At 43.1% G+C, this 24,665-nt stretch overlaps 2 protein-coding genes across 8 annotated transcripts in view; one reads left to right on the forward strand and one right to left on the reverse strand.

Annotated features, from left to right (window-relative positions):
- The window catches only part of HMG20A (high mobility group 20A), a 45,976-nt gene extending 22,843 nt beyond the window's left edge, over window positions 1-23,133 (reverse strand). For 2 of the 4 annotated variants that reach the window (XM_038147133.1, XM_038147130.1), the window contains exons 1-2: window positions 22,797-22,872; window positions 1,823-1,915 (exon numbers count right to left, since the gene is read on the reverse strand). In XM_038147133.1, the coding sequence (XP_038003061.1) occupies window positions 1,823-1,911 (89 nt within the window). In that variant the 5' untranslated portion in view covers window positions 1,912-1,915; window positions 22,797-22,872. Of the gene's footprint in view, window positions 1-1,822; window positions 1,916-13,683; window positions 14,373-22,796; window positions 22,873-22,923 lie in introns of those variants that run through there. The other 2 variants (XM_038147132.1, XM_038147131.1) reach the window with 2 other exon arrangements.
- A 196-nt stretch (window positions 23,134-23,329) lies between these two features.
- PEAK1 (pseudopodium enriched atypical kinase 1) overlaps window positions 23,330-24,665 on the forward strand; it is a 109,767-nt gene continuing 108,431 nt past the window's right edge. For 3 of the 4 annotated variants that reach the window (XM_038147125.1, XM_038147123.1, XM_038147127.1), the window contains exon 1: window positions 23,330-23,513. The gene's annotated coding sequence lies outside the window, so the exon portion shown is untranslated. The remainder of the gene's footprint in view (window positions 23,514-24,665) is intronic. The other variant, XM_038147129.1, reaches the window with a different exon arrangement.

Raw genomic sequence — 24,665 nt, forward strand, 5'->3', positions numbered from 1 at the left:
AACGTTTGCATCAGAAACCAGTCAGCGTGAATCTATCCTTCTTCAAAAGCACCATAAGGAATTTGAAATTAAAAGTTTAATTATCCACCAAGATAATCCACCTTTCTGGATGTATTTAATATATTTCTCCACAAATACATGTAGAGATCTGTGATTGGGTATGATCTTGGCTTGAACTTCATTCCACACACTCTCCCGTTCATACACATGAACACATTTAAACACAATCATGACTAGGTCCCAACAGGCTCCAGAATGGCCATAATTTAATTTTGCTGTAAGAGCTGTATCAATCTACCTTACTCTAAAAAAGGGCAAGATGTCTGCAGGCAAAAAAAGAAGAGCAAACATGCAGAAATACTTCTGAAGGTAGACTGACAGTGCTGAACACACATTTTGGGGCAACAACCCCCTGGATATTCTCAGCCCTGTGCTCAGTAGGCAAATTAATGTAAGATTTTTGGACTCTTCTCATTCTAAACCCTTTTTGAGACTAAAGAATATTTGGCCTTACCCAGTTACATTCATGAAAATTCCTTTAACAGCAGGGTATGCTTCAAGTCTCCTTTGCTCATTGATTCCAGTCTAAAGCTACTCATGTCTATGGCAAATTTCAATATTCAAAATAACTGTTCCTATTAATGTAGAATACAGCTATAAAATTTGACATACATTAACAGAATTGTTATTTGAACGCCCATGGGAATATCTGTCTTCAGAGGGAACAGCATATTTTCACTACTCACTACAATCAGCAATTGTGACATAATTACTGGTAAAGACAAAAGGGCTGCAGAGATCCATGGCTGACTTTGAGACAGCAGATTGAGCTCACATTACTGACAATTAGAGAGGGACCAAGGGAACAGAGCAGACATCCTCCCTTAAGTTAATTATAGCTGGTATGTGTCAAAAACAATAGGAACAACACAGCTCTGGATTCACTGTCAGGGTTTGAAGAGTATTTCAGTTTTCCTCTCCATTCCCCCTTAGCAGAGAAGCTCTTTCAACTACACCTACAGGAGAAACTGCATGTGATGCAGCCATTTGCAACAAACACGGATGAAAGCTCAGCCAAAACATTAATACCTCTTAAACACAAGCCTAATTTGAACATGGACCTAATTTGGCACCAACAAGTTTGAAATCCCAGATAAGTAAATCCAAATTCAGACCCATTTAGAATGAAAGTGTTCACATTCATTTTTACAGGGCTTTACCTGACTGCAAAGTCTGAATTTTACTGTTTGGTGCTTTGCAAGAAAAGAAAAGAAGCTTCAATTATCAAAACACAGCAGAAATTCCATGTATTCTTTAAAGAAAACTTCTCTTGGTAATGTGATTTTAAGAGGCCATTGTTGCAGTTTCTAGAAGCAGAGTTGGACTGACAAAAATGAGATGTCAGTGTCAGTGATCAGTTTCAGACATCAGTTTCAGAGGTCATCGATGAACATCATGATATCTTTAACTGAAAAAATTTACTTAGCAGAGGCCACTAGGGCCAACAGATACTTCCTCCCTCTCTGTCCCCATCATGTCACTTTCTTAAGGCTGAAATCCTAGGGAATTACCTTTTAAAGCTAAGAGATACTGAAGAACAGTTTGTGACCACTTCCATCAGTTCAGAAGAGTTCTGGTTTCTCCTAAACAGAGCCCTGTGATCTTCTATCAAGGCCAAGGGAATGTTGCAAAATGGAATTCTGTCGGGTTTATTTTTCATATTTTTAACAATTACTCAGAATGCCTTCCTCCACTGAAACAATTTCCTTGACAAGTGCAGAGATAGTGTCTACCAGCTGAAGGTGAAAAAGGAGTTACTTACCCAGTTACATTAATTTCAGCACCTTCCTTAGATCCATCCTCATCTGTAAAAAGTGGAGGAAGATTGGAGCCAGCTACCAAGTTCTCCATACCTCTGGGGGAAAAAACCAAAGATAAAAAAGGTTAAGTTAACTATGTCATCGTTTCCCTTCAGCAGTCCTTCAAACCAAACATCTGAACACACCAGGAATTTTTTACCCCATGAACCACTTGGCCAGTCCCAGCTGACTGGCTTCAGGACAGATCCTGTGGGCAGATGTGCTTAGGGACAGAGAACAAAGACAGTAAATGACACTTCAATTCTGAGTTTCCATTTTAACTGAGCTCTGTGCCAGTGCCACAGTGTTGCTGGAAATCCCTGCAGTTTTATCCCTCAAGACAAGCCCTCATTCCCCATACTCAGCACACAGGTAGGTAGATCCTGCTCTTCCAGTCCACCTGCCTGATTATTCCTCACGGTGCACCCTTCACCAGAGCTTTGTGTTGACCCCAGAAGAAAACTGAAACCAAGTGCCCCCTGAAGTTTCAAATTAAGATTGTACTAATAATTTCTTGTCCAGATTTTCACAATTAATCTATGTGTGCAGGTGAGAACACAGCTATTTAGAGTATTTTATCTTCAATCCCATAGAACTGTTGCTGAAGCAAATGGTTTTAAGGACTGTGTATTTCTCATTGAATACAAACCACCCCCAAATAAGAAGTAGTTCCATTTGTAACCTTGTGGCCTGTCATGGGAATTTAATGTGAGAGATGAAATCCAAAGCTTAACTAATTTATCCTCTTCCTTACTAAAATACAAAACTGTTGTATTCTAGTGAAAAAAAAACAAACAAAACCAAAAAGCCTTAATAAACTCACTCTACAATTATGAGCTGCCAGCCCAAGCCATTTTGAAGGGCCATACTACTTAAATTAAGCAGACTACTCCTAGGTGGTACAGGCATTGGCCTCTAGCAGAGGAACACCTTTACTTGTGTACATCCAGGAGTGAAGAAACTGAATTCCTGCTCTGCCACAACAAACCAGGGACTGAGTACAGTTTTGGGGGCTCAGCCTTAGCCTGTGGCACAGCTGGAGACTGAACAGCAAAGGGCTCCCAAGATGCTCAGGGATCTGAAGCAGCTGGCCTGTAAGGGATGGTGGGGGAAATGGGCTTGCTCAGTCCAGCACAGGGGCCAAGGCCAATCTAATGGAGCCTAAAGGTACTGGGTGGAAGCGGCAGAGGGGACAGAACCAAATTCTGCCCAGCTCTATTGGCTTTGCAGGTTCAGGCCGAACACCAGGACGTGTTCTCAGAGAGGTGGAGTCTATCCTGGCAGATTTTAAATGCTAAAAGCTGTAACTGACCTAAACTCGTGTTGGCAATAGCCTTGCTCTGAGTGGGAGGCTGGACTAAGATGACCTCCCTCCAGATGTCCCTTCCAAGCAACATCTGCAGTTCTATGAATCACAACTCCACATTATGGGCTTTTTCAAATACCAGCATCTCTGACAGGAAAAGAAGACAACTCAAATAATATAATGCTGTAGGGAAAAGTAGTGAGATAGTCTGGTGAAACAAATAGTATTTAAATCCTGTATGAAGGCAGTGCAGACAATACTTCCTCACACATGGATAAGAATCTATACACATAGAAAAGAAACTACATAAAGGCTAGGACTTTATGTATCACAAGAAATCTGAAAATTCAACTGATTTGAAAATGATGCTCTTCACTGCCCAGGAAGCTGTTTAAGCACAGCTTCTAAACATACAATATAAATTGCTTCATGCAGTTTTCATCTAAGAGGAAAATTAAGTTCTGCTTCATGGTGCACAATATTCATCAGTCAAAAATCCTAAATAATGGTTTTCAAAAAAGGAAGCCTGAGCCATTATGCCCACGGTGATCTTCTCACCAGGTCCTGATCTGTCTGCTCACATCTGGCCCAAGCTCACTTTCAAACTGCAGGGAGACAGCTGGACACCAACCTTAACAACATACAAACAGAACACAAACACAGGAAGCCAGGAGAAGATACACTTTTGTATTTAACCCATATGCTTTAGACAGTAACTCTTTCAGATGATGCTGACCCACATCCTAAAGAAAAAGTATCATCAGTGAATTTACAATAGCTTCTAATCAGTTCCAGAGAGCAAGAAAACAAAACAGTTCCCCTAAAACTCAGATGGGAACCTATGCAAGCCTTTCAGTCCCACTTCTCAGGGATCACCCTCCCATACCTCTGCTCCAAAACCATTATCCATTTAGTTTCAGCCCCACTGCAGAGCTCTATGTTTACTGAAACACATTCAACTAAATTCAAGGCAACAGAAACAATGTACATTTTGTTTTCTAGTGGCCCACACATATACCCTCTTTTCATTTTTCAACTATATCTAACCAAATGCAATAACAGAACTGAAACTGCAGTTAACCCCTAAACCCTACCAGCCCTACAGTTCAATGCAGGGAAGCATCTCCTCCAAATAAAACTAATTCCAACTGGAGCAGCTCTGGATTCACTGCACTGCTACACTACTGGCTGTGCTGGCTCAAGAAGGCAACCAGCTACACATGAATAGAGACACTGATTTATTCATTTACAGCAGTATTTAACAGGATTTTAAAGGCTGAACTAACACACACTAGCATTAGGTAAACCGCTATATGAGCCTAGAAAAAAATCCTACATTATCAAAACTGTGGCTTAATTTCTCTTTTCCTTTCCCTCTCTTCCCTGATCAATCATGACTTCATGACACAGAAAGTGGACAACAGTCTTTTGTAACTTTCATTTCAAATTTTTCAGCTGGACACTTTGGTTGCATGCCACAGAGATCACACTTATACAAAACTGTACAGAGTGCACCAACATGGTACGAAAGAACTGCTCAGGAAATGACAGCAAAACTTTTACAGCATAAAGATCTAAGTGCTACTACACACATCAGGGATCAAACAGTGGGGAATTAAACACCATTCAAAACCAGAATATGGTTTAAATAACCTTTCTTAATTTCTTCTCACATTACCTTTTGTAGGCCATGATATGTAATTATTATTCTAGTAGTAAAGTAGCCGAGTTACATTTTGCATCGACTGAAAGCTACCATATGATCAAATTTCTAATCACATTTGTACAGCAGAGAGGAAAACTCAGAAGCAGGTAGCTTTAAAATCAGGGTGAGAACAAATCCATGGCTGGAGCTAGACAGAATGACTCGAGTTTTCCCCAACATTACTGTGGCTGCACTGTGGGCAGCACATGTAAGGACATGACAAAGTTCAAGGGCCTTTAATAAATGCTATCAATGAAGGGTCAAATTTACCCACAGTCAACCTTTTCGTCAAAGCATGAGGAACAGCAGAAATGCCATTTAAAACGTGCCAACAATTCCATCCAGCAGACCCCCTGAGCAGAGCCCAGGCGCATTGCTGTGCGCCAGGAGGCAGCTGCAGGGCCACAGGCAGCCCCTCCTGCCCCCGGGCACTGGGGGCTCACCCCGCTGAAGCCTCCTGCAGAGCCCGAGCACAGCAAGCAGCGCACACCCTTCCCAAAACACCACCCCCTGTGCCCGTGCAGTCACACCGGCAGGGCCAGGGCCGGGCTCTGCAGGGTCTGCACAGCCCTGGTCACCAGTAGGTCACCGACTTCCTTCAGGCCGAGCCTAAGATGTCTCTGAGCACTGGGAAAAGGGAGAAGAGTCTTAACAATGTTGCCTTTTCAATGGTTACATTACAATAGATAGTCTTATAAATAATTAAAAAATAAATTACTAAACTCTTTAGCCGTCTAATTACAAGGTAAGATTATTTATTAGGGTTAAGCATATTTAAATATGAAGTCAGCATCAGAAATCCAACTTACAGGCTGATTATAAAACAGTGCAGGAGTTCCAATTACCTCATCACCAGCTCTAGTTTTAGAAACGTTACTGCTGAGTGGAGAATTTTTCTCTTCAAGTCTCTCATCCCCCTTTGCCAGAGTAAATACGTCCAAATTTTACCATTCAGAGGCTAACAGATTACAAAAAAAACCCAATCATCTGCTACATCACAGACGAGTCACAGTATTCCTTATCTCAGCATCAGAATCCGAGCAGTTCAGAATGCAAACAATAAATTCAGATGACTCACTGAGTGAAAAACCCACAGGACCATCACTTCCTCTGCCTGTCCACAAGTAACCAGAACATCAGAAACAAAACCGAACTCAGTCCATCTCCTATTAAAACCACAACGCTTTTGGAGCTGTCAGAGGAAGTTCAGATCCCTCGGACAGAGCCTTTTCTTCCATCAGGCTGTAGCAGAAGCTCGATATCTAAAATACTTCACTGCAAAAAAATCAGATTTTACTTTTTCCCTACAAGCAACTCATTAGACAAAGGTTTTTGTGACCAGGAAGATTGCAAGCTCAAACTAATGGGACAAAGGTTTTTCTGTCAAAAAAAGTTTTTGTCCAGAGAATAGCCAACTGCTTTCATTTTTACTTCTTGCCAGTAAAAACAAAGTAACACCACAGACCAAAATAGAGACTTGTAGGAAAAAATTCCAGAGTTCCACTGCATTTCCAAGCAGCTTAAGGAAAGAAGGGAAAGATGTAAAACTTAGGTTTATGTTAAGTTTAATTGGGTCTTTGCAGCAAACACTAACAAAGCTATTCATACTCTGACCTTAGAAACAGCTGTCAAACATCTGCAAATGTTTGAAAAACACAAGTGTTCAATTCTGCAGTCTACTCTTATTCATATAAAAGCTTTAGGATGAGGCACATACAAGACATCTCCTATATATATATATAAATATCTCTTATAAACATATATATATCTTATAATAATCTATTATATCTTATAAATATCACTTATAATATATATATAAATATCTCTTTTATATATATGTGTGTGTGTGTGTGTGTGTGTAAAACCTTGCTGTTTTCTGGAGTGAGAGCCACAGGAAAGGTTTATACTCAACTCTCCAGATAAAGGCATGAACAGCTCCACGTTGATTCTCTCCCTTCAAACACATGAGCGAAATTTTGCATTACCAAGAAACCAGCTTTTAGATCACTTCAGGGAAAACAAAAGCCCATTAAGAGATGAAAACTAATTGTGCTATAGATCCCTGGATAGCTAAAACCATTAACTGTGGTTACCTCTGGTATCCAGAGGGAATGCTTTGCTATTTAGCCCTTCACTGCAGGTATTACATACCTGTGGATTCTGATAGTTCATTTTATTCTGAATTAACTTTGTTCACGATAGCATCAATTGCCACTTAAACTAATACCACTGACAAATACAATTCTGCAAAATTAATTTAATTCTCGTGTTACAGATCTCACATGAGAAAACAGAAACCTTTCAGATCACAAAAATAAGCCTCAAAATAAACCTTGAGAATTTTTTATTTTTCATTAATCACTCTACCTACAGTAAGTCCACTAGATGACTACGAGGGATGGGAGTGGGTTTTGTAATCTGCCCATAAAAATGTCTCCTGAATTTCCAGTTACTACAGGCAATTCAGTCTACCTCTTCACCTGCTCTGCCACTTGAAAACTCCTCTGAGAGCCGAGCACCTCGCATTTCACAGGACAAAGTTGTCCAACAGCTCCTTTCTCATTAAGGAGATACAAGGGGTACCCCACAAAACCCCACAAGCAGCAGCTCCAGAGTGTTACAAACAGTGCCCAGAGCACAGACACTTCCCACAGCCCAGGAGCCATAAACCACCCAGCAGCGGGCAGAGGTCACTTCCCTTCAAAGCTGGAACTCCATTCCTCTGATCATTGATGTCTGTAAGACTCAAGCACTCACTGTTTGTGCAATGCAAACATAAAAGTGCCATAAGCAAAGGAGTTTATTAAAAAATGCAAATGAACAGACTGAAGTTTTTCATGGTGTTTACCCAGTTCAAACATTTACCGGCATCACACCAGTGAAATAAGAAACAGTATCAATTAATGCTTGAGGAATACTTGGATTTCAAATGCCAAACAAGTATTCTGAACTAGAGATAACTGAATGTCAAGGAATCCTGATTGTGATTGGCCAGAGAAATGCAAAGTCACATACTTGAAAATAAAACAGTTGAAGGCTGCATATACCTGATGAGATTGGAAAGTTGTTTTAAAGCCATTTTAGCACTTTTGCTCTTCCTCAAAGCTTTATTCATCACAGAAGTTGTACAGGAGTCGAGCACATACTCCAAGCCCACTTAGATTCTGCAAGAGGAAGCTCTGGCTGCTGCCACAGAGGAAGACAGACTGGAATTTTTCCTGCACATACCCACCAAAACAAGTCACTACGGCCATTTACAGAATATGGGGTCGAATATTTTGGATGTGAGAATGCACTGAGAAAAAGATTGAGTATATACTTAAAAGAATGACTCACCACAGGCATCATGACCCAACACAAAAGCATCTACTCTGACCTCAAAAGCCACAAAGACAGCATGGAACTGGATATTTTAAATGCACTGATATGGGTACAAGGACAAAGGTTAGAGGAAATTAAGTGTGGGAAGAGTCAGTGATTCTCACACAAAACAAGCAACTCATTCTGCCTGTTTTCAGAGAAGATCCATCTTTAGAAAAAAATATGACATGTCAGCTTCCATACATTTTTGTTCTTATTTTCTTGCTGTTGCCATACAGCATAAAACAAGTACGGCATTTTATTCCAACATAAAACAAGTGAGTTTGAACCCTCAAACCCATCATGTAGAAGAAATCACAATTTTTAGATAGCCTTAGTTGTGCAAAAGAACAGGCATATAAATCTGAACAACAGAACTGCTACTAGCAAATACTTTCTAATAACAAGAATAGTGAAGAACTGGGTTGGGCTTTTTGTTTCTAATCTGGCCCTAAAACTCTCTGGTAATAGTTTAATATCTATCAGAAATTAAAGTTTGGAGGTACATTGCATGAAATGAACCAAAATCCCTTTTCAGCCAAGGCTCCTCTTGCAGTCCCACACGGTACCACTGGTATCACAGGGTAAAAACTGTAAAGGCCTTGGAAACACGCTGATGGAAAAACTAATAAGGAAAGGGAGCACAAAGGAACAGACAAGAGGTTCATGTAAGCATCAATACATCCGCGGACACTGCTTACAAAACCTTGTCTGGGTTCCCGAAAAGAAAAGAAACAGAAAAGACAGCCCAGTCCTGCCAAAGCATCCTCTCCAGGAACAGCAGTCGGATCCCTTGACCACTGTTAACAAGACCTGAAAGCTGTCTGAGTTCACAGACAAAATGTGTTAAAATGGATACGAGAGGAAAAGACTACACCAATAACAAAAATTCCAGAAAATATAGAAAGACAAACTTTGTGCTCTAAACTAGGCACATTCCAGGACATCCCTCTCAGCACCAAAGGGAGAGCTCACAGAAGTTTTAAAATCATACAAAACCCCAGTACTTCCACGGCTCCATAAAAGAATCAACTTAAATCAAGAGCAGAATGTAGACGAGTTAGAATAAATCTTTCCCTATCCTCATCTTCATCCAAACGCAAGAGGAAAAGACAACAGTTAGCATCATGAACAGAAAACAAGGGAAAAAACCAACAAAAGCATAAAGCCACTGGAGTGGTCTGACTGTTCTCCAGGGCTAAGCAATACATAAGAGATCCAGAGATGCGTGTGAGGGATGGGAATATGCAGGCAGAGGGCACATGTTTGGAACACCTGTAGCATAGGTAATGAAAATAGTTCATTTTGGAGCTGAAGTAGCATTGAGAAAAAAAGATCCACGCCAGCAGTTGGCTTAAATATCCTAGGCCAAGTGCTTGGAAAAACACCAGAACGTTTGCAATATTGCACCTGATCCTCAGACCTTCTCCAATCGCCCAAAGAAACGGCTCTGAGGGCAGTGGTGAACTTCCTCCTGCAGCCTCTTCTTTGTGCATCTCCTGTCATACCACAGGCAAGAAGGCAAACGAGGTGAGGGAAAACCCATAAGAGCAGAGTATCACTGTCTAGGGCTTGGAGCCAAAGAGCAAAGAAGAAACTGGGAAAAGCAAGTCCAAGACTTAATCTGCTCTTCTAACTTCCCTCTTCCACAGCTGCTCCTCATATGCTGGAAACAAGAAACTGCAGGTGGGAAACACGCACAAGCTTTGAAAGCCAGAGTTTATCAAAGCACTCAATAAATTCAGCCCTAAAAGAGAATGTAAATCTTTTCAAACAGGTTGATGATTGAACAGACATGAGGATGGAGGTCTCACACAACACTATGTCTTCAAGCACTTGCACTTGGAAAGATTCCCAATTTATGTTTAGTTACAAGTGTTCTGAAAGATAGCTGGCATTCAGGTTTGAGTATTTACCATACTTAGCAAACAGATTTATACCGCTTTCACATTTCTTTTGCATGATTTCATTTCTATATCTATTTGTTAAGTAAATATGGTTCCTCTGAGCTAAAGCAGAAATACCATCCCAATACCCCTATATATGGGTAGAGATGCACAGCTGGTTTAAAGGTCGTAAAGGAAATCTCCCAAAGCTAAGAATACAACCAAACTTCAGAAACAAACTCTGAAGCACTACCAATCTTAACCTTTATTTTGGACATCTCAACTAATTGTTAGTCTTTGCTTGGTTTCTGAGATCTCAAGTCGTGCTGAGACTCTGACCTGAATACACATCATGCAATTCTTACTGCAAAGAGAAATAAGAACTAAAGTCCTTGTGATCCTTGCAAAAGGTCAGCAACACTGGTTTACACAGCATTAAACAGTGGGAAAGTGGAAAAACATTTCTATTTTCAAAAGTGCTACAACGTGGATTTCACCTCAGTATAATATCATAACCTGAAGTTCATTGCCTTGAGCAGAAACAGGCAAAACCAACTGGTGCAAAACAAGAGTTCAGGCACAACTGTGTTTTTTGATTTGTGGAGCCAAAACATTTTACAACAGAAGTGCAAGCACAGAAAAGTTACATTCTTTGATTACCTTTTGCACTCTGTTAGAAGTAAGCACATGGATTAGCTGAGGATCAAATACCACATTTAATCCCCAAAGTTAGCTCAAGAGCTTGCTAAGTTAGACAACTGCCTTCTCAGTCACCAGCACTCCCTTCTCATTTAAAAAGACTCCTCTGAAAAAGCATTGATTTATATTTTGCTCCTCCCTACATCTCCCAAAACAAAGGCAAAAAGGCGTGATACTGCTTTTTAAACATTATATTTTTAAAAGTAAAAGGTCTTCAGATTTTATGAAAACTTCAATTTGAGCTTATAGATGTCCCAAGATAAAACATTTATTACAGTAATGGAAGCTTGTTTTTCTTGGTCTTTAACAGTCTCCCAAAACAGCTAATTCCCACCCTGGAACTGTTTCCTGACCTACAAAAAGGGTCATCTATGTATAACACAGACAAAATATGGCCAAAGCATTCCATAGCTCCGTGGTAAGATCACCAAAAAGAACTCAGCAGGTTCAGTTCACATGTGAACTGAGCTTTGCTTTTCATGACAGAACAGACACTCAGAAGGAAGCGTTAGGTTTGAGTGAAGCCTTACCTGGCTGCTATAAGCAGCACACACTGATCCTTCAGCAACGAGGACATCCCCAAAACACAGGTTACCCGTCCCACTGCTGCCTGATCGGGAGCAGCAATGAGGAAACCTCAGAGCAGGCTGCACTGTGTAAATAAAGAATCCTGGCAGAAGATACTGCACCAATCTCTACTCAACACCTCCCATCCACAGCACAGCAAGCCCAGGTCTTGGAGTTTAGCATGTAGGAAACAAGCAGTTTATTACTTGAAACTGTGCCAGGTAACCAAGCTGAATAGGAAACCCTGCTTGAAATTTCAGTTTGTAAAAATTGTGGCTTTTGACAACTGAAGTGTATTTCATTTACAGCCAACAGTTCAATTAACAAGAAGCAAAAACATTCATTCACTTCACAATTAAATTTTCTTATACTCAAGTATCCATGTCTTAATCAGCATGAACTCATTTGTATTCCTATTTAAAATGCCATTCTCAGTAACACTAGCTGACATCATCCAATAGTTACACATTTTATACACAAATATCTCCTAAGCATACCAAAAAAAAAAAAACACCTGAAGATTCCAACTAGTTTTGCAGATTAAGATCCACCCAGCCAAGCACATGTCTAGTCACCACAGTTTCTTTGTCAGCTGTCCTTGCCCAGCTGAAGGGGAAAAAATGGAAACAATGTGAGAAAGGTCCACATTTTCTGCTATACTCAATTAAACCCAGGAATCAAGGAATACATCTCTTGCATCATTCAAATTTAGTGATTCCAAGTTTATACTAGAAATGGCTTCTAGAGGTCATGTGATCCCAACTCAAACACCTACTGAAAACCAAGGTGAAGTCATCTTTATGGCAGACACCACCTTACACTGGCGGGCTCAAATCCTGATGAACACTGATTTAAATCATCAAATGCCCTCAACTGCTTTGGTTTTTTGCTAGGAAGGTTTCCAAGAGCTGAAGAAGTAAGCACTGCTTATTCTTAGGACACAGACAGTGAGGGATGGAAGACAGGACACAAGCAGTTGAAAAAGCCTTTACAGTGGGCCATAGGAACACAGGTGTATCACACAACACCACCCCCAGTCCTGACAAAGCTGGAGGACAGGAGAATAAAACAGCACAGGAACAAAGTTTTCACTTTATTCATCTATTAAGCAGAAAATCCATTAAGAACAACCTTAGCGAGGAATCCAGGCTCTTCCCTCTGTGAAGCTAGAGCTGGACTTCCAATACTGACCCTAGTCAAAGACTCCCTCAGCCTCTGAATTAAGCCAGGGTTTACTCTCTATTCCGAGTACAATAAGCAGTATTTACCCCAGTTCAAACCATTTCAACAAACTGCAAAAAACAATGACGAGCTGCCATTTCCAAGAGAAGTCCCACATTAGGCTCACTTCACAGAACTCAACTTCAGTGGTTTCAAGTAGGCTTAACTCAGTAGCAGCTTTAAACAGGTTCTTTTTCTTTTCTTCAAATGGAGAGCTTAGCTCAGGGCTGCTGTGTCTGCCACTCCACTAACTAGTCCACTTGTTCAATCTGTCCTTCAAGGGGAAGGCACTGCAAAATGAGCTGCAGACACTTTCACAAGGTGATAGGGACAGATAACTGAGGGACCAAGAAGATATTATAACATCAAGCCCTTCATCGCCTATGAGCAAAGGAAGTTCTCATTTGCAGCCTGACAGAGGATATATTGTTATCTGCATGACAAAAGGACTTTAAATCTTGAAAGAAATAGTCAGCACTGTATGAAAAATTGAAGAGACATTCTGTGCCAAAGCTGGATTATGAATCACCAACTAACACTCCTGCCACCAGCAGCATGAAACCATCTCTGCAGTGATACTCAAGCCCTACCTGAATAACTGCTGCAGTAGTTAACACACTTGCAATCCCCCTCTACATTCAACATCCAAAAAGCAGCTGATTTGTCAACTGTTTCACTGATTTAACACTTTCAATATTTCTTTCAATAAATATTTCTTTCAATAAATTGCCATTCTAATTCTTGTCTGGTTTTGTTGATGCTGATGTGCTTCTTTGCACTCCATTCACCTTTGAAATGCTAAATTATTTACAGTCTCAAGTCACAGCAAATGCCAGGAAACTCCTTTATCTGATCTTCAAAACCTCCGATTGCTCAAATTTCTGTATTTTTAGTTACAATGGTATACAAACACATCCACAGAACTGAGATGCTACAAAGCAGCTCAGAAGCAGACGCTCAAGTCTCAAAAGCACAAATATGACAGACACATTTCCTATTACAGACTGACAACTGATTTGAGTAAAGTTTATCTACAGCAATACATTCTAACCTTTTCTAGGTTCCTGGCTCATCACTTGCCCAGAGTCTTCTACTGACCAGTCACTGATGGCATTCGCAGGCTGGAAGGAAACCCAACCATGCACCAGAGCTAGAGAGCAGCAGCTCCCTGCCTTTATACAGCATCACTCAAATGTCTCCAGGAAAAGTACAGACACTGAGCTGGCAAACATTACTGATCTCAGACTTGTGAGGAAGGAATTGTCTCAGTAAAGAAATGGTATCAAGAGAGAAACCACACTTTGCTAACGTAATTCACACAAGTCTATAATAGAAAGACACAAAGGTAAAAGCTGAAGGCTGTCTTTTTAAAAAAAGTATCCAGCCTTTAGGATGCATTTGAAATCTGTCTTCCCACTCTTCCTCACTATAAAAATGTAAACCCTTTGTATGTGGTTATTTGAATACAGTACTTTTCCGTGTAACAGCAATGTGAGAATAAAAACTTGAAGAACGTGCTGAAAAGTTCCTTGTGATCAGTTATTTTCTGCAGGCCTTGCAAATCCTTCCTGATAAATGTCTGTTCTGTAATTCCCTTGAGAAATACTCTGTTGAAATGACTTTGGGACAGAATGTATGTTTTTACAAGTGGCAATAAAATTATATAAATAACTTGCCTAAAAAAATCCAAACATGTAAAGTGTATTTCTGTAGAGAAAATTGAAGTAAGCCATCTGTAATAGAGTTCACAGCTTTTCATACTTGCAATGAACTTTAAGTTTTTTAAGGTTAAAATAATATTAACAGAAGAGATTTCTCAAGTAAGAAAAGTATCTTTGATATTTGGAAAATTTTCACATCACTACACATTCAAAACAATTCACATAAAGTCTCACAGTCTAAATTTAATATGCAGTTAATAATGCTATAGGCTTTTATATCCAAATGTAAACAGAAAAACAATCAAATCTTGTGTCAAGACAAAGACCACTTGGGTTAGTTTAATACAAATACCTGCAAAGTTTCTGTACTTTCCAAAAATTTTCTGGACTGGAATTAGAAAAGCTTCTTTCCTTATAAAAAAAAAGCTGCAGTAAAGCCACAGGAACAGGCCAGAGGAGATGAGTGTGATCACTGTGACCCATTTAACACCAGGCACTACCCTCTGCTAAAAGGCAGAAACACAGAGCAATTCAAACCTTCATCATGGTTTTAAAGAAGCATCACTAGAGCAGCTGTCCCACGTGGCACTTAGGCACACAGTAAATTTGTACAAGTTCTTACTGCAGCTGTCATGTAGATTTTGTTATGATTTCACAGGTTAGACCCTATAAGCTAAGAGCCTGTATCAATAAACTCTGATTAAGTTGTTATTTGATAAATGTATCGTTTCAAGAAGTTAAACAAAGCTGCACCTGCCTGTATTTTTAGGAGTTAAAATATGCCTTAAACTCGTGTTTAAACTGATCTTTCTCCAGTGTGCTAGCAACCTGTTCTGAATTCCAAAGCAGCTGCAGCAGGGGCAGTGCCAGCTGCAGGAGACACGTGTTATACCTTGCCTGTTAAGATTCCCATGCACTCTTATTTATACCTAAGGCTTAGCTGCTCAAGCTTCACTAAACGCTCATGTTCCCAAGCTGGATTACCCTGTCACCCCCAACACCTCTCCATGTCAATGCTCCCAAGGTGGCTTTCCCAGCCCATGTCCAGAGCTGTGCTTGTTTTAATGGCACCAAATATCAAGTCTGGTTTGCTTGAGTACATTTAAAAACAGAAAGCTGAACCAGGTTAGTCAACCACAACTAAGGCACTTGTCACACTACCCCTCCACAAATAACCCAGAAGTTTTAAATTGATGGCATTTTGTTTAAAACCATCAGCAAGCAGTATGAATCATGCACTATCTGTTACTTGAAATTGACATTTAGAAAGCAGGGATCAAACTAATATGATTCAGAAGCTTTTCTCTCACTTTCTTTTTCCTATATTCGGAGCTTTAAGAAAAAATATTTGTGCTTCTACATTACAAGTACATGTTTGGCGTTAGTGAACAATTCACAGAATCCTGATGGTGTTCCATGATTTATACACAGCTATAAACTGACACAGAATGGGAAAACAGCAAAATACTGGTGGCCTAAGATGGAAGAGGCCTGAAAATTGTATTTCTCTAACGCTCAAGCTTTGCATATTTTGATACAACCTAGATTTAAGGATAGCTTACAAAGTAACTCGCTGCTGCAAAGAGGAAGGTCTTGCCCTCTCCCCCTTTCTCAGCTGGTTACAGATTATTGGACATTTTACAGAGCTGCTTAACTCCCTAACTCTTCCCTTTGGGAGAATCCCAGGAAAGCGAGGAGGAGGCTCAGTATCATCAACTAGACTCAGTTGAAAGGAAGGCCTCAAAGAAATACCAGAGCTAATTGAAAAAGAATGTGCATGGGAACTCCCACTGCCATGCGTGGTAAAGCCACATTAAGCTTTTAGAGCCACCTCCAATCACCCAAGATAACTTTTTGGATTCATTCTGCCAGTCGTGGGCTGTAGTTCTCACAAGACATCCAGAGAAGCATCCAGAAAGCTCCTCTGCCTGCATGAAGACAAGCCAGGTGCTGGAAGGTGCAGACACCAGCTGTCCACTGCCTAAGGCTACGGTTTCACTGCAGCCTAAGCCTGTTGAGCTACCAACTACTCCTAGAGCATCATCTTTCAGCCTGGCACCTGTTCCCTGGACAAATCACATGGTGGTTCAGCATGCTGAAGAAACAGAAGAGCATTTAGTTCATTTACCAAAGTAGTTTATGCCAAATGAAAGGGTGAAATGGCTCAGCAAAGCATCCAACAAGCAGCTGGCAGAAGAAAAGGGGATGTGAGTAACACAGCCAGGAGTTAGTGATGTACATTGCTACAACTCCACAGGCTGCGATTCAGCTCTCCCTAAAATTCTACTGCTGCCAGAAACAAAGAACATTTGAAGCTATTCCAGGAACAGAGGGCCCCAAAATAGTCTTAAGTGGGACAAAATATGATTACCAGAAAAAATTAGGGTTATATCATAAACTAACATGACTTTTTCCCCCCCCTTTCCAATCTAAAGCGAAACATTTATTCTCCTGATGAAAGATGAGATTCTTCCTCGTAAGTCTGGAAAAAGAACTTCAATTCTACAACTCTAATTAATTTCTTCTTATTATTTATTGTACTGGCTTGTCATATCTTACATGAATTGCAGCAATTTCTTATCTTAAGCTCAGCAAAGAGTAGCTGGAGTCTATTCTGTCACGTTTCCCACATACTGAAACAGTGAGGATTTAGTCAAATATTGGTTATCTCAATTTCATTTCAGCAGCAGCATGAGTCATGTGCAATAGCAGCTACACCATACTGCAGTAAATGCACCCAGAGCCAGCACTTTGCTCCAAAAGATTTTAGGAGGTTACCTATGATAGTTACTGACTAGATGTCAGGGCTGGAAAAAATGCATTCCAATATGCCTATAGTTCAGGACTTCTGGAGACTCTGAAGATTTGCGCCTCTGCTCTAGAAATCCCACAGAATTTGTGATTATTGAGATATTCCAACAAGATGCTTGTGTATTTGAAGAGATGGTATCTTTAAATGGAACATCCTACTTCAGTAAGTTTTACTTTTTTATCCTTTAGGTATCAGAAGGTGTCTTTGTCAATGTCCTGGATAAGTGAAAATTCAAACAAGGCAGACTGTTCTTAAAGTAAGACGGGGAAAACTGGGGCATAAGAGCAGCACCATACCCGGGGTAGAATACAAATAAGGAAACAACACCCCTAAAATGACAAACTACAAAGCTTGTACTCCAAGCTTTCTCCTCTTACCTCCACGTGCCACTATCCTGCGCTGGGAACACCCTCCTGTCTCCCCAGTTCTCCTGGCACAAATGCAATGTTAGCAAACTCCAGATTTGAAAGTGTGACAGAAGATTCCCAGTTTACTGTTTCCAGTGCTTTGCTCCATGTTGATCTGCTTTCTGTCCTGTATAGTCCTGTCCATACTATTACCAGAACTTGTTTTGCCACAGCTCTCTCTCCACTGCTTTCCCAACTATGGAGACTGACACTTTCCATACATTGTTAGGCACAGCACATCCTCAATACTGGTAAGGGACACTAATTCTGTTACATCAGAAATTCAGCCTTTGATGAACACATAATGATGGTCTGGGCATCAGCCTGAGATTACTGAGCCCGTTCTTACACAAAGTCCATTCCACCCAAATCTCTTTCATTTCCATTCCTAAATGTTTTGCCAATTACTGGATTTCAGCAAACAATACTCCAAAGTTAAGAAGAAACACACCACCTTACATCCAAGGCTTCAAAACAGCAGCCAAGGGAATTCCAAGAGGAACAAACAGTTTATTTCTTACGTAACAAACACAAAAATTCACAAAAACCCCACTAATTCCTGCCATAGTACTTACCTGAAATAAAAGGAACTACAGAACAGACACAGCCGTGTCAGACCTGCTTTAACCACCATTTGGTTAAGACTGAGAAGCCCTCCAAACAAAGCCTGGCAAGTTCTACAGATGACATTTGGAAGGGCAGTTCAAAACTGCTGAATTTCTTTTGGCCGCAAACAATCCCTCAGACACCACCGTATAATTAAAGCTATGAATTTATCATCTTTTCATAGTTGAACACAATAATAAAACAAAAGTAGACTTTTCCCCTGTTAATTCACTAAATTGCTGAGAAATCCTCTGCGTTTTGCACTTGTTAGGGGAAGAAAAGAAAAAAGGAAAAAAGGATCCAGAAATAAATCCTGTCAGTCTTAAGCCTCTTGAAGTCAACTAATAACCAACACTTCGACTACCCTCATTCTCTTATGCACTTCACACATTTTTGTTGTCAGCAACAAAGCCTTCTGCCACTCAATCTTGTGACCAAACCATCCTTTGCCATTTTCATGCTATCCCAGTATCCTGAACTGCAGGCTGAGTGCCCACTGCTCACCTCATTACTCATCCCAGCCATGGTGCACAAAAGGCACATTCTAATCTCTTAGATTTCCATTCCCTTTTACATGAGGAAACAGTATAAACAATCCAAGTTACAAAAATTTCAGAAACGGTGAAATATAAAGTTTATTTTGCAATTCACTGTATGCCAGGAGAGATGTATGGTCCAAAAGACTAAAATCAGTCAGCCAAAGTCAGCTCTTGCCACAGTCTCCAGCAAAACAGCACAGGATTATTTGTTTCTAGGATTAAAATCATTAACGAAGGCAACACAGCACAGGCTCTTTTTAACATATTTACTGTTAAAACACTCTAGCCAATAATGCTCCTAATGTTTCTGAAAGACAGGGTTTTTTTCCAAGTACATCAGAACTTGCAAAAGTAAGGTCTAGGAACAAGAAAGATTTAGAACTTGGAAGAAACTTGGAAGGTATTCCACATTTAAATGGTTTTGTTTCCCTGTAACACAGAATGAAGATTTCTCACAAATAAACACACTCAAAAGCAGGCATAGCTGTAATTCATCAAAAGCTGTCCTTGTCAAAGGGGTACCAAGAGGAGCTTCAGAAATCAAATGTCAGTCTCAGCTTTGCCCCAATGCAAGATATTCCTTTAACAAGAATTAGTCATCTGTGGGATTAATGTGCATACAAATAGCTTTACCATACACATCCCAACAATCCCATTATGCAAGAGATTAAAACAGACTAGTCTGGTAATGAAATGCTTATCACCAGACCTGTCCCACTGGCAGTGCGTGCACAAACCCAGGTCTGGCTGGTTTGCCCTCCCAATTCAAGGTCCAGTATCAGACTGCAGATCTGCACCACAGGATCCAGAAGGGATCTGATTTGGAAGGGATCTGATTTGGAAGGGACCCACAAGGACCAGAGCTCAACTGCAGTAAAAAGCAACAGCTGTGCTGCTGATGCCACCGGACAGGAAGGAGCCACGAGACCACAATATGGCCAACACTGCACACCCTGCCACGGAGCCTGACCTACAGCAATAAAGCTTCAGCTACCACTTGACTGTGCATTTCAAACAGCCATCAACTAGCCTCACCTGCTTCCACAAACCAATCCTGGGGAAAAACAGCGCCTTCTGAAAACAAACTACACTCAGTAACTCATACCTCGTGAACTCTTAGTGTTGAAGTGTGTTTATTGATCACTCTTGTCTTAAAAATAGCAGAAGTTTAACAGCTTCCATGAACATAAGAAACATTTTCCCCTCTCTTTCTAAGGGAAATCATGGAAGTAAAAAACCAAAAAAGCTAAAAGAAATGCAGAAAGCAACTTCATTTTGAGACTCCCAAACCACTCACGTTATAGATTGAAACAGCATTTTATTAAAGGTACATGAACAACTGGGAAAAAAAAAGAAAAAAAAAAGAAAAAACCCAACCTTTCTGTATTCACCTGCTGTCCTCAAAATTGTAAAGGCCTGTTCTCTTGAGTCACCCATCTCTCCCATAGATCACAATCAAGAGTGTTTCCATTATTTTATTCTCTAACAATTCCTCACAGCACATAGCACAACACTCAAAAAAACCAAGCACAGCTCTGTGTGCACTGCAGCAATTTTTCACCCACAGCCTGGAGAAGGCAAGAAGTACAGCAAGAATTCAGACACTTGCATGAGCCACTATGCTTGAGAAAAATCCCACTGAATAACTGGTCCTAAAACATTCCCTATTTAGTCCAGGAGAAGCAATTAGCACGGAAGGCTGAGCCACTGTGGCAGGTGAGGAGACACACCTGGATACTTGTCAGAACTCAGAATGTCCCACAGACATTCTCGGATGTTCCAGACCCAGGTCAGAAGCATCTGAGACCCTGGCATGCAGCCAGAGACCCCTGTGGCTTTGAACCTGACCCATGGAACAATTTACCAACTTTGCAGGAAGAACAAGAAGTCACAAAAGTTTAGGCATTGTAGTAGAAGTAGTCACAAAGTGAAAGGAAGGATTTTTGAGTGCTGTACAGGGGGGTTTAAGCCTTGTACGCAGGGGTCCAAGTTTTGTACATGGGGGTCAGGGAGTTCTAAGATGGAGGGATTTGGGTGTGCCCTGTCCTCCTTCTTTCTCCTTCCCAGCCTCCATGTGTTTGGTGATGTTGGCACTCACAGATTGGTTTAGAGTAGAAAGTCACCATTCAATATAGATAGTAGGTATTGGGGAAAAGGTATAAACATGTAACACATAATGTGTGATATAAAAGATGGCACCAGCCCCTGGGAGGGCAGTGTGCCTCTGTCTGAGCTGCTGAACGGGCCACAGCAGTTCAGGAGAAGAATCTTTAAGATAACCAACTACCTTGAGACCAGACAACAGAGCACTACTGAGCCTTTCTTCGAAGGCACGGGTTGGAGGAGGGACTTTTCCATCTTTCGGGGTCACCCCAATCCGGGGGTGAGACCCGACAGATACTGAGTGACCCTTCATTTAACGTCACTGGGAACACACTAACAAAGGTTACAATGTCAACCCCAACACATCCGTGCACAATTGCAGAGTTTCCTCCATTCCTGTGCCCCGGCAGTAACACTGTGATGCCACACAAGCAAACCCACAGCTCCCAGCCACTGCTGGCATCCAGGGAGAGCAGCTCCTCAGCTCTGGGGGCACTGCTGGCCAGCCACACACTGCAAGCCTGAGCTGGGCCAGGGAAACCCCCGGCAAGAGCACAAGGTGTAAACAGGGGGAGCCTCTCTCCTCGTGGTTGCTTTACTGCAGAGCACCAGACATGGTTCCAGTCACCTTCTAACAGTCAGGTACACACAGGAGCTGGAGCAGGTATTAAAGGAACACGATTCTCTCCTCCCTTTCCTGAGCCATGAAAGGTTATCACCACATATCCTCTGTGTGCCCCACCGTGGGCAGCCAAAGGAACAAAAATCCATTTGGAACCAAGACAGTGTGGTCAGATCACACAAGCTCTCGTTTTTCTGTTTTGAAAACTGCTGGGATCCTACATAAGAGTTAACGTAGGGTTTCAAAGACTAACCCAAATACTTTAGACACCATTTCTAAGCCAAACTTCTCAACTTCGATTTCAAGACATTTGATTTCTAAGATTTCTAAGGACAGGGGGAAAAAAATTACCAGTTTACCTCAATTTCCTGAACTCTGAAGTTAAAGTATCTGCCACCAAGTGATATAGTTCTAGAAATACTGAATATCTCATGCCTTCTAACAGACATATGATACAGGTGTGAAAAAAGCCAAGAGAAGGTAAAACAGCACTTCACTATCATTTCACTATCTTCAAATAGGTTGTGCCTCTACACTTGCGGCCAGGATTAAAAAAGAAAACCTATGAAAAATAAATTCTTTGTTTTCATCAGCAGTTTATGTTTACATTCTTCAGGAGTTAAGAATGGTCACTTCAGAACAACATATATGTGCTCTAAAAGTGGTCAAGGGGGTCACATGCAAGGCACATAAAAAGCTACATTTTTTGCAGCTTTATGAATTAATGTCTTAAAATACTATCTATTTCACTTTTGTCTTAGCCTTTGTCAATTTCTATGTCTGGGTATGTTTCATAATGTATATATCAGTACAGTACTACGTGTAGATAACTGATAAACCAATAAATTTACATATGTGAGAGATGCGCGATAAAAAGTGTTCTTTATTGACAGCCAAAAAAGCTGGAGGCCGCTACTCTAGAGAGCGGGAGCTCTTTTATTTCTATTTACCCTGCCCTTCCTCCTTTGGGCCCTAGCGCTGGCTTTCCAGAGGATGGGAATGAATGGCGCCTCGCAAGGCACGAGGCCCCGGTGTACCCAACCTCAGGGTCGGGGCTTCTTTCTACCATCTCGAAATAAGGGATTTGGTTCCCCAGGAACGGGGAACTGAGTGTGGAAACCTGGGCAGAAGTATCAGCAAACCACGCCATAATAAATCACCTGCTCGACAAGGCAACGTTAGGTGGACCTACAAAAAGGACAAATAAATAGAACTAAGGAGCCACGAAATATCGCCTGGGGGGAACCGTAAAAAGATATATAATGGAGAACACCGAAAGCCAACACTTAGACCCTCATCCGGTTCTTCCCCCTCACCCCCCGTGAGCTCCGGCGGCTCCCCCAGCCCCCCTCACGGCGGGCCACAGCACCCGCAGCCGCCCGCCGACTCCTTGCCCGCCGCGGCCGAGGAGGGGGCGGCGGGCCCGCGGCCGTCCCTACTGACCTGCCAGCGGCGGCTCTGGCGCAGGGCCGGGGTCGCCGGGGGGTGGCCGCGTCCCCTCAGCCGGGTCCCCTCAGCCGGGTCCCCTCAGCCCGCGCAGCCGCCGCGCCTCCCGCACGCGCACGGCCACCTTACAACCCCGCCTGCTGGGATCTCTCCGCTCCCGCCTCAGCGCGGCCCTCTCGCCCCCCCCAAAGGAGCCCTTCGGGAGAAGGCTCAGCCGAGTCAGGAGCTCTCCCGGTTTGGCGCCCGCCGTCCCGCTCCCCTCAGCGGCCCGGCGCGGGGCTGGAACTCAAACCACGCAGCGGGACTACTTCACCACCGCAGGCGGAAGCACATGCTTTCTGCACACGCGCGCGCGTGAACTGACGGAACGCATTTAAAGGCCCGCGCGCGGTGCGTGCCGGGAGTTGTAGTCTTCTCGTGGCGGTTCTCCTGGCCGCCCGAGGGTCTCGCCCCGCCCCGCGGTGGCGCCACGCCCGCTCGCCGCCGACAGCCAATGAGCGAGCGAGGGGCGGGGCTTGCCGCCGCGGTGCGCGCGCGGGGGGCGGCGCCCGGAGTTGGTTGTTGCGCGCGGGCGCGGCGGTCGCAGCCCCGTCCCGGGAGCCGCGTCCTCGCCGGGCCCGGCGGGGAACGGCAGCCCGAGCCCTGACGGAGCCTCCGGGGCGCAGCCGCCGCCTCCCCGCGGGAGGCGCCGCGGGGCCGGGGAGCCCCTGCCAGGTGAGGGACGGGAGGGGGATGACGGCCGGGGGGCGGCGGCGGTCAGCTTTCCTCCGCGGGGCCGCGGCGGGGGCAGCGAGCAGGGCTCCGGCGGGGCGCAGCCGCCGCCTGCCCGTCACTCCCTCCCCTCGGGTCCCCCGGCTCCCCTCGCCCCGCCGCGGTCCCGGTCGCAGCGGCGCCCGCAGAGCCCGTCTGGCGCCGGCGGCCGCGCCGGGGCCCCCTCGGGGCCGTGAGGCGCCCTCGCCCCCGGCCGCGGCGCGGGGCCCCCGGGTGCTCGCCGGCAGCCCCGGGCGCCGGCCGAGCCCGCAGCGCGGCTGGGAGCGTGCGGCGCGATCCCGCGCCCTGCCGGGGAGCGCCTGCCGCCGCGCTGACACCTTCGAGGAATTTCCCGGGATCAAGCTGCTGTGGGAGCCGGGTGGATGCTGTTCCTGCCGGGGCTCTGCCCCTGCTCTGTTATTATTACGAATTACTGACCTGAAAGGCTTTACGTGTCAGCGTGTACGTGTGTAGCTGCATTCCATCCTCTCGGTCCTTTCTCTCTGAGGTTATTTTGGGTTTGTAGGTGGGTCGGTCTGTTTGCCAGTTTGTATTGAGGGTGAAGTTCAGGCTGGGCTGGGAAAGCTGGGATTCGCGCTGCGACAGCAAGTGAAACGATGTGAGCACTTTGCAGTTGTCTGCTACTTGTGGAGCGGCTGATACCTGATGCAGAATGGCCAGGCTGCTCCGAGGTGAGCACGGGGGCAAGGGGGAATGTCGTCTGGTGGATCTTTGACCTCGGATTTAATAGGGGCTCCTTCTCAGAGAACATAACTTCTGTTTACTTTAGGTCTTTGCCATTTACTTTTGTAGCGCTCACTCTTCTTTAACTGCTTCGTAAGTGCCTCCAAAGTTTTTCCCCTTACTCGCTGTGGCTTGAAGGCTGTCTAATGTCTGCTAAAACATTTTATTCCCAGATATTTACAGAAAAAATAACATATGAAGATATATGGGCATGAAGGAAAGAACACGCAGTTGTTTTAGGAACCAAGACTGTATGGAATTCCAATAATTAGGTTCTATAGTTAGAAAGTTTACTTTAACTTTCTTAAAATTGCCAGCTGAACAACTGCCTTTGTGACAAACTGGATGTGCTTCCTTCTGTGTGACTTTTGT

This window comes from Motacilla alba, chromosome 10 (genome assembly GCF_015832195.1).
Source record: "Motacilla alba alba isolate MOTALB_02 chromosome 10, Motacilla_alba_V1.0_pri, whole genome shotgun sequence".
Taxonomy (NCBI): domain Eukaryota; kingdom Metazoa; phylum Chordata; class Aves; order Passeriformes; family Motacillidae; genus Motacilla; species Motacilla alba.